General features: G+C 39.3%; 1 protein-coding gene across 1 annotated transcript; it reads left to right on the top strand.

The window, feature by feature from the left end:
• The first annotated feature begins 514 nt into the window (after window positions 1-514).
• nop16 (NOP16 nucleolar protein homolog (yeast)) lies at window positions 515-7,399 on the top strand. Its single transcript, XM_067492327.1, has 5 exons — window positions 515-713; window positions 1,436-1,544; window positions 3,348-3,414; window positions 4,125-4,231; window positions 6,787-7,399. The coding sequence occupies exons 1-5, from the start codon at window positions 607-609 to the stop codon at window positions 6,928-6,930; spliced, it is 534 nt and encodes a 177-aa protein (XP_067348428.1). The 5' UTR covers window positions 515-606; the 3' UTR covers window positions 6,931-7,399.
• Window positions 7,400-10,592: the final 3,193 nt, after the last annotated feature.

Here is a 10,592-nt window from a genome sequence, read left to right on the forward strand (position 1 = left end):
TCTGATTAGAGTTGGAGCAAAACATAAGTTTTCTCGGAACAAACAAAAATGAGTACCCTCATGTGAGGCTTTGACCAACTGGTGTTTATCGAAGCCGAACTGATTTAATCAATGTCCCGTGGTATTTACATGTCATATTCACACGGACCAGTTTCATTACTTATGTTCTTCTTCTTCTTCTTCTTTTCCTTTGGACTGTTCCCTTTCAGGGGTCTCCACAGTGAATCATGTACCTCCATCTAACTCTGTCCTCTGCATCCTCTTCTCTCACACCAACTAACTTCATGTCCTCTCTCACTACATCCATAAATCTCCTCTTTGCTCTTCCTCTAGTATAATAATAGTAATGTGGTTTCATTACTTATAATATATTGAATATATGTATTTTTTAATCTTTCTATGTATTAATGTCATTCATTTAAAGTGAGTATTGTCACTATTAGATGAAAACCGAAAAAAAGATATAAAAACACAAATACGGTTCAAAGGTAAAACAAGGCGGGGTTCTGTGGTCACGTGACGGGAAGAAAACAAACACGTGTTTCCCGTTGTTGCACGTTGTGAGTTTTTAGGAGCAACAAGCTGCGATAAGACAGAAACAGAAAAATGCCTAAAGCCAAGCAGTCAAACAGAAGAAAGAAGTTTGATTTTAACACAGACCGGAAGAAGTTGAAGAAAAAGTTCTTTAAGAAAAACAACCCAAGGATAGAGAAGTGAGTGTGCGGCGACGTGTTAGCATGCTAGCTAATGTTAGCCAACGCAGGACCTGGTCCCCACAGTTAAAATGAGTCGTTCTTTAACGCGTGTTTGGGTCTTTTCCTCTTATGGAGCATTAATTTTCAGAGCGTTTTGACCGAACGAGCACTGAACGCTGAGCTCTGTCTCTGTTGCACACGGGGACACTTCGTCCTCTGTCCTCGCTCAGACGCCGAGAGAAGAAGCTGTTGCACTAGTTAATTTTCTTATTCGCTAAACTTAGTGGTGATGTTAGAGCAAAAAGATGTATTTTTACTTGCTCTAGTTCACCTTTAACAACTGAATGCGTGCATTGGGAGCTAATTTCTTCATTTCTCCCAAAATTGTCCGGGGTCCATAATTTTTGAGTTGCAATTTTTGCAGTTTTTTCTTTCCTGATGTAAAGTCATATTGTGTCACCGAGAAATTCCAGCACCACTTTCTGTATGACACTGTTTAGTTCCCCTCCAGGTTACTGTCCTTTGACATACATGTCAACATTTTATGATCATAAATTCTTTCTCAGATAAGATATGAATGGACAGCTTTTCTGTGTGGATTTCACAAATATTAGGGAGAATGTAGCAACCAGCAGCATCATGTTGCAGAGACTTGATGCAACTTGTATTTTGCTCTCTCTACCAGAAGCTGAATGTTTTAGGTTGACGTCTTTGTGAATTTAACTTATTTTGTTTCTTAGTGCACAGATTCGAAATGCATGGGATGACAAGAAGTCCACAGCTAGGAACCTCCAGGAGATGGGTCTGGCTTTTGATCCAAACCGGGCTCTGCCAATAAAGAAACCGAGAGTAAGTGACAGCTGTGGGTTTGGGTCTGTGGTGGTGCTGCATTCTAGGTTTTTTTTTTTTTTTTTTAACCAAAGCAGGGTTTCCCCAGGGGGCTGCTGCTTCTTCTAACTACAACTACTTAGTCAGTTGAAGTTCAGATTCTTTACGCTTAAACATGAACAGTTTAAATGTTTTTTAATTTTTTCATCACCAAAAAGACAAAATCTCTGCACAAGTGATTCTGCAAAAGGTACATTGGAGGAATAAACAAAGACAGCAAGAAAAAAAAAACTTCTGTACACTGACTATTTATGGAGTTACAACGTGATAAAGGTAAAGCAGATAAAAATACTTACCGAGACGGTGTGTTGGATGGTTTTTCATGTTTTTTCATGTATTTGTGTAGAGCAGGGCCCTCAGCCAGAATGAACTAAACCAAGCTTCTTCCTGGCAAACCAACTTTAACAGCATGTAAAAGGAGCTAAGACGTGGATCTGTTCTAAACCGATCTTCAAGATCCAGCTGTAGATTGATTCTGTTGATTGTTGTTGTTCTGTCTCACTCTCAGAGCTGCGTTTAGTACATGTGCACAACATGCGTGCATTTGTGCTTTTTCAAAGGTTGTGAATTGAAAGACATTTGTAGTAATTATAATAGAAAATGTATTATTTTAGTTATAGTACCATCGTAGATGGAATAGATTGAGGGAGAGACAGATGGGGATGGCACACAACGTACATCTCCAACACGTTTTCACTCCGCTCCATGTTCCTATCTACAACCTTTGACACACGTGCACAGCTGGAGGAAGCAGATTAGAAATGTGGTGACACGTATACATGGCAAAGTTCTCCACCAGAGGAAACTCTTTCCTTAATCCCCTACCCCGATTTCAGAAACCAGATTTCCAATTTACATGGCCGTTAAGAAATCGGCTTTCCTTAAGAAACTTTCAGCTTTCCTTGTTACTTTAGTCCATGTAAACACACTCTCAGTCATGGACTCACATAGAACAGAGACATGTTGCACATACACAATTTACCCGCCACAAATTACAACATCGTATGTATGAAGATCACCGGATGTTAATTTGTAACATGTATTATTGTGGCAAATGTAATCAGGATTGAGTTGTTCTCGTGCCCAGTCTGCATCAACAAGTGATTGGGGAAAAAAAGACATTTAAATAAATAACTGAAGGGTTTCTGTTAATATCAGCTATGTTGCAGTAAACGCGATCCACGTGAGTTAAAGCCTGAGATCCTCTGCTGTAGTTTTTGACTGTGCCAGTAGGGAGTGACAGAGCACTGGTCATGAAAGCAGAAGAAATGCTCTGAAAACATGCTCTTCAGTTGAGGCATCATAATTTGTCTGTAGTAGTCCTGCTAAGTGTTTATGTTGGTGGATGGTACAAAATGTTCTAAATGTGGACGGAACATCAGTGAAACGGTGTTTCATGATTGATTCATTGTTTGGTTGGTGCCCAGCCTTCACCTCCGCTCTCTGCTGCTTGATGTTTCTCCCTAAGGTTAATTAAATGTAATCTTGTCCTCCAGGGCTGCAGCTTGTTCTCCAGCTGCCTCAGACAGGGTCTCATTTTTTTAATGTGTGACAGCGAACGACCCATAAATGATTAATTTTTTGCTCCTCTGGGCTCAGCAGTGACAACAGTCAAACTCTGTCTCCTGGAATTACATCCGTTCGAAACAAAAACCCTCCCATTAGAGAAGAAGTCTGTCTCTGAGCTGACGCCTCACCGCACAGTCCAAACACACCAGCTGACATCCCCCATTGTTGTTCGTGTGTTTCTGTTTCCATGTGTAGCTGGTCATTGAAGACACACAGGCTGAAGCTCCCGTCCACGTCGTGACCAAGCCCTACGTTCTCAAACGTGAGTCAGATCTTTCTCCAACATTACTGCTGTTCTCTTTTTGTCCTCCTATGTTTAGCACCAGACGTCTGCAGCCAGTAGTTTGCCCAATAGTTAAAAACTATTATTAATACAAAATTCTCTTAGATATTTATAGTTTTACCAAAAATATGAGCTGAATAGAGACAGATGTTTTGACTTGTCAGTAGATGATATTCGCGGTTGGCCTTTGGTCTGTGGATGGGATTTGTAGACTATGTTGCCTGACAGCATTTCTGTACCATCCACTCTAAGCTGCATCCGTTTTGCAGAGGCCAGATTTTATAGAATCGGACTGAGCCAATTTTTGTCTTCATGTCGTAATTGTAAACAACCCACACTGACAAGCTACAGTTCATCAGACTTAATCTGTGTGAAAGCTCCATGTAGCTTCGCATGTCTTCTGTGTGTTTCAGCTGAAACTGATTTTTCCAGTTTTAAATGCCACTGTTGTAAAAATGTTGGTGCCAATGGTTAATTTGTCTTTTAATGACAGTCATCGTTTCATGTGACTTCCAAGAGTCTTTCAATTGAATTCATTTGGACACTCGGTCTTCTTGCTGCCTAATTAAAGCAACATAATTGAAAGCAGAGCTTTACTCTTACAGCATGTTTGTGTTGTTGTGAGGAGTTGGTCTTCAGCTGTTGCTGCTCTGGAATTCAGCTCTAAATGACTTTCTGTTTTTGAGCAGACCTGGAGGATGAGGCCAGCCGCCCAGAGAAAGACTCAAAGACTCTGTCCTCTGATCTGATCGAGTATGCTCAGTACATGATCCGAGAACACGGCGACGACTACAAGGTACCCACACAAACCAAAGCCTCAGTGTCTTAATTGTGTTAGATTAATGCGCTTTTATGAAAAACTGTCAGATTTGTGTTAGGAATGTCCCAATAAGAATTTTACCTTCACATTTAAATACTCGTCAGTACAGAGTACTGTTACAAGTACTAAACTGTTACTTTACAACTCATACTAGAAGCGTAACTGACTGAAAAGAGCAAAAAGTGAAGGAAAAAAAGTTAAACAAACAAGGACATGGACTGTAGAGTCTATACGGGAATATGAATGTAAAATTATTTTGGAAATCAAAGAGAACTTCAGGTAACACTGTAGGTACAGTATATAACCCTAAATGTTGCCGGTCAGTCGCAAATATTAAACATTTTCAAAATATTGTTGAGAAACACGACTGTTAGTAACCAGATCTTTGTAATCAGATTGGTTTTTGTCCTCATCAATTATTTTAAAACACATGTAAACCGCAGATATTTTTCCACCTCTGCCTGCCCGCGGAGGTGTAGGAGTACAAGTACACAAAGGCAGGATACTGGTGTCGGAATCGGACGTCCTTACATTTGTTATTTCACCAAGCAAAGATCCCATATTCACAAGAGGCGAACAGTCTATGATTTATGAAGCGGGAGCTGATTTAACGTGAACAAATCAGGATTTTCCTCTGATGAAGCCTCTAATACTACAAATTCTGGCAAGTTGTTTTGAGCTGTGATTGTCATATATGCTCCAAGCGTGTTTAGTCATAATGTGCTTCAGCTTTAAACATTTTTTGTCGTTAGAAATGTGTCTTCTAATATCAAGCACAGTGACACTAGTATAAATTTTTACCTTTATTTAAAAAGAAATGTGTCATCTCACTTTATCAGTGATGTAGCGCCACAATAATGTAAGAGCCATTCGTGTCCACTGGATCACAACCACACGAAGCTGAGAGCAGCACCTCAGCCTCTAATGATGATTTGGTATCTAAAAACGAGCTTCATAAGTATAGAAGTTTTTTCCACATAGTTTTCTCCAAAAGTGCACCGAGTTCCAAATTGCCGAACAAAAGGATGCAGACAGGCTGAATGTGATGCTTTTACCACCTCAGCTGGTTCCTTTAAACACAAAGGAGCAGCAGCTCTTCTCCGAGCTCCCTCCAGATGTCAGAACCCGTTGTGCCACCTCTGAACCTGGCCACGTTACGAAAGAAGCTTATTTCAGCCGGTTGTGTTCACGACGTCGTTCCTCTGGTTGAAATGAGCATGAAATTCAGTGTCCTGCCAACGCAGCATATGGCAGTGCTGCACAACAGACTGCTTTGTTTGGAGTCATTCACAGTCAGCAGAAGAACACGCTGAAATATGCTGAATCCTCATTATTACCCACTGACTGTAAGCATTTTACTTAAAGCTTTAAGGTCAGATAAGGTTAACCATAGATAATCATCACCTGGATGTAGTCTGCAAGTTTGAGAATGGTTTAGTTTCCCTATTGGTGCATTCAATGGCACTCTGACATCTGAGATAGGAGATGTTCTGGACATACTTGATTTTAGCACAAAAATGTCTCATTCAGATGTTTCTTTGAACAGAACTGAGTCATCACTGAGTTCACTGTCATGGCAGGAAATTGTGTGATTGTGTGTAGTTTTCTTTTTTTTCTTTTTTACACAACAGTAACTGGAAGTTTTTCATCCATTACTTTTTTTTTTTTGTCCTTTCGACTTATCCTGTGAGGTCAGTGTCGCCACAGTGGATCATCGTTTAAAAAACTGCTCTTTAAATTGCATTTTTGCAATACTTGATGTGATCAACACATCATCTAACTCGAAGAAGAGTCGGTGTAAAAGCTCCACGTTGTACAAGCGAAAAGATAAGGAGCTTTTTGGTGGGATGAAAATGGACATGTACTCTCTGTTGTATTGTAGTTTGCTGTCCCGTTACCTAAGAATTGGGTTGATGGCTGCCACTTTAGCATGACGTGTTTTTACAAAGAAGCTGTAGAAGTGAATTTTTTTAATTCCCTGAAACCTAAGGTTGTTTTCAAACCTTTGTGTTTGTCTGTTCTGGTCCAAATCAGTGGAGCAGCTTGTAGTCCCCTTTGTTTGGTTTCCTTTTATACATAGAAAAATGCAAGTGAACCAAAACGCATCGTTGGAAGTGGCATAAGACATGTCGTGTCCACTCATTGGTTAAACAGATTTAAGGACGGGAACAAGAACGTTAACAGGAGCAGTTACCAGGTTCCTGTGGCTCTGAAACCTGGAATAACTGCACAGTTGGCATATATTGAACCGTGGTTCATATCTGGGCAGTAAAGCGATTGAAATTCTGTTGATGAGCAGTAGGTGTGGTTGTCTTACCATGATGCTATGGTCGTTAAAAACACAAGTGAAACAGAGGATGTTCCTTCTTCTTTGTCAAAAACTTGAAAAAGATTCTGAGCAATTATTTATTTTAATTTTTTTTAACCAGCAGAATAAATGTATTCAACATGCTGTGAAGAAAACTCTTTCACATCCTGTTTTACTAGTGTAGTTTGAAGCTGACTGTCCCGTTGTCTCGTCCTCCCTGCAGGCGATGGCCAGAGATGAGAAGAACTACTACCAGGACACACCCAAACAGATCAGGAGAAAAATCAACGAGTACAGACGCTGCCACCCGCAGCACTACGACGCCTTCGTCAGCTCTTTAGCCGGGCCGCAGCCGATGGTCCAGTAGACGACTGTCGGTTTGGTCCTGGGCTTTGAATCCTTGTGTTTGTCAGGGTGAGACAGACGTCCTCATGGAGAGACTGTGAGCAGAGCAGACTGGACTTTCAGACTGTGACCGGACAAGAAACACCCACAGTGAGATGAAGTGGAGATGTCTGTAGAGGACAGAGCAGCTTGTCCTTGGGACAGTTCTGCCCAGCTGTGGTCCTTCGTCTTCACATTTTATTGATTTGTTCTTATTGTTGTTTTTCAGGAGTGTTTCCTGATCCCACTGCCAGTTCTGAAATGTCAAATATCATGTTTTATGTTTCATTTACATTTGTGAATTTTGTTTTTTGAGGGTAGAAAATATAGTCACACACAGTGGAGAGTGGGAGAGTTTCTCCATTTGTTCTGGTATATTCTGTCTTTCCTTTGGCTAATTGTTTAAGTTAATCACTTTAAATATATTAAAGAATTTCGTTCCTTGGACTTCATGACTGGTCTAAAGCTTACAGTGCTGTATTTGCCCCTTATGTATTTTTTATCCATTTTTTGGTGGCAGTTACACTTAAATGCTAAATGATAATGTTACACAAAGAAAAAACGTTTGAAATGAAGATTCAATTTATTACGGGAAAAAATGTTCAGCCCTCCAATCGATTATAGGTTATTTTCAATAAATATAAAAACTAATTTACAAAAAGTGTATCAATTTATATTTTATTCTTCTCAATCATCTTTTCTTAAATAAATGCACAAAATATGCACTGCAGGACTGTTACAGACTAATCTGACCCACATTCTCATTAAAGCACGAGCTTGTTCCATTCACGTCCATCTACAATGAGCGTTTCGCTCACTAGGCACAGTCATCTTAGTTTCTACGTAATTTAACCCATTGTGACGTATAAACGACATTTGCACATAAACACGTCAATTCACGTTTATTTTGTAGTTTACATAGGATGGTGGTTGAGTCGCAAATGTTGTATTTGACGTAAATTCAATTCAACTTTATTTATATAGTGCCAATTCACAATAGTCATCTCAAGGTACTTTACAGTCTTGACTTTATTCTGTTAAGATGTATAGAGAGAACCCTAAAAATTCCCCTTGAGCAACAGTGGAGAGGAAAAACTCCCTTTAACAGAAGAAACCTCCAGCAGAACCAGGCTCAGGGTGGACGGCCATCTGCCTTGACCAGTTGGGTTGAGTGGAAAGTGAAGAGAGAAAAGAAAAAGAGTAACAACTAAACATGGTAGGTTGGTTGGACCAGTAGCTGCACACCGGAAAACACACAGCTCCAAATCCCGGGGACAGAAAGAGGCAGACGGAGAAGGACAAAGACAACTATGGGAGAGAACACACAGAGTTAATGACATACAGTGGTGAGAGGAGAGGAGGTCAGTGCAGGGGGGTGGGTCCCCCAGCAGTCTAAGCCTATAGCAGCATAACTATAACTAACTATATGCTTTATTAAAGAGGAAGGTTTTGAGCCGAGACTTAAAAGTAGAATCTGAACTGGAGCTGGTTCCACAGGAGAGGAGCTTGATAGCTAAAGGCTCTACCTCCCATTCTACCTTTGGAAATTCTGAGAACCACAAGTAGGCCTGCATTCTGAGATCGAAGTGGTCTACTGGGATGATATGGTGCTATGAGGTCTTCTATATATGATGGAGCCTGACCATTCAGAGCTTTATATGTAAGAAGCAGGGTTTTAAATTCTATTCTAAATTTAATGGGAAGCCAATGGAGAGAAGCTAGTGAAGGTGAAATATGATCTATGATATGATATGAGCATTTTGGATTAAATGCAGGCTCTTCATGGAGACATGTGGCGTCCTACCAACTCCCTAAATTCCATGTAAATATATTTACGCACAATTTACGTCAACGCTTCGTCCCACCCGTAGTTTGGACACCAGTGCTCTTTCTGTCGTTTGTTGCGCAAAAAACACTGCTAGCTTGCAGCCCTGCTTGTGACACATGGACGCACGTTACGTCAATAGGCGTGTTGCGACACGAATTACGTCGACACGTCGCCCCACCCCCTAATGTAAATATTATAAAAGGCACCATGATTTGAGCCAAAAAGCCAAGTAGCTGCTACACACGGCGCTTTATTCAAAGCACTTTTTTTTTGTTCAAATCCAACTTGCTGCTGTTCACTACAAAACATGACTGCAACTGTTGCTACAAGAAAAAGTACACAATTAGAAGTATTCTATATTTAGAAAAAAAACTATCTATCATAAACAGTGTTTCATGTGATGCCTTTATGACAAAGTCGAAAATTATGTTAATTTTAAGAAAATAAGGGCCAAAGTTACTTTTGGTGTAAACCAAAATGGTACAACTAGTACAAACGACCAATTGATGTACTAACAGCTGTTTAGTCCATAAAAATAAAATGTATTAGTTAATTCTTATTTATATAAATGATGAATATCAGAAAAAGTTACTAGTAACTAAAGTTGGCAAATAAATGTAGCAGTTACTCTGAATTGGATTGGAGTAAAAGTAGCTGAATACGGAAATACTTCAATAATTTACATACAGTAGTTAAGTAAATGTACTTTGTTTAACACCTCTGGGTTTCTGCGGACATCTAAAATGTTCAGACCTTGTTTAACAACTTCCAAAACATGATTATACTTTTAACTGTTGCTGTTCAGAATTTGAGCCCCGAGGTAGTAATCTATTACAATACATCCCAAATGGATTTGTTGATTATAAAACTTCTTAACATTTTATCGGTGGTATGTGCAGAGGAGGAAAGAAACTAAATACATTTATTCGAGCACTGTTACAGGTACTTCAGAGCCTACACCTACTACAGGTGAGGTACTTCATTACTTTTACTCTACTACAATCTATTTTATTTTACAGCTTTAGTTACTAGTTACATTTGAAGTTCATGTTCCTATAAAACATTAAATTAAAAACTTTATATTATATTTTTATTTTATTAATGGCTACATATCTTTGAGACTTTGCCAAACAAATCTAAAGCAGACTTGAACATTTATGTTAATATCAGCATGTTTCTTAATGGATTACTTTTGTACTTTTAAGTTTGGAGCGTGTTCTAGTAAACCTCAAGAGGTGCTTCTGCTTAAAGTTGAGTACCAAGTGCATGTATTGCCACAAATACATATACTTTTACTTCAGTATTGGATTTGTGTAGTTTTACCACCTCTCAGAGTAACTTGCAGGTTACGGAGGTTAAATATCTTGACTGTGCAGCTGTGTACCTCTGTTAATCATCCACCGCTTTGTTCCACTGAACAAAGTCCCTGGTGAGTCACAAATTTTACTTTCAAGAAAACATGCTCGGCATTTCCAGGAGGGAGGGGAGGGCGAAGGTAGGATTGGTAAGACATGACGTTTTAAACAGGAGATTGTAAATCGTCTCCTGTTCATTGTGAAGTGATTCAATATATGTTGGACAGATGACACTAAAAACACACTGTGATTTTACTTAAAATCTGGATTATATGGAGAATAATCCCTGAGCCCCATTTAATCTGGGCTTTAATATAAAATATTGTCCTGAATGAAAAACATGTCAGTTGTGGACAGTCAAACATTATCAGGCTCAGTAAGAGAGAACACATTCTCTGATATTTTAACTCTTATATCTACTGGTTTTGACATTCTGTACATTTACTCTTTTGTCTTTTTATT

This window comes from Channa argus, chromosome 22 (assembly GCF_033026475.1).
Source record: "Channa argus isolate prfri chromosome 22, Channa argus male v1.0, whole genome shotgun sequence".
In the NCBI taxonomy this organism is placed as follows: domain Eukaryota; kingdom Metazoa; phylum Chordata; class Actinopteri; order Anabantiformes; family Channidae; genus Channa; species Channa argus.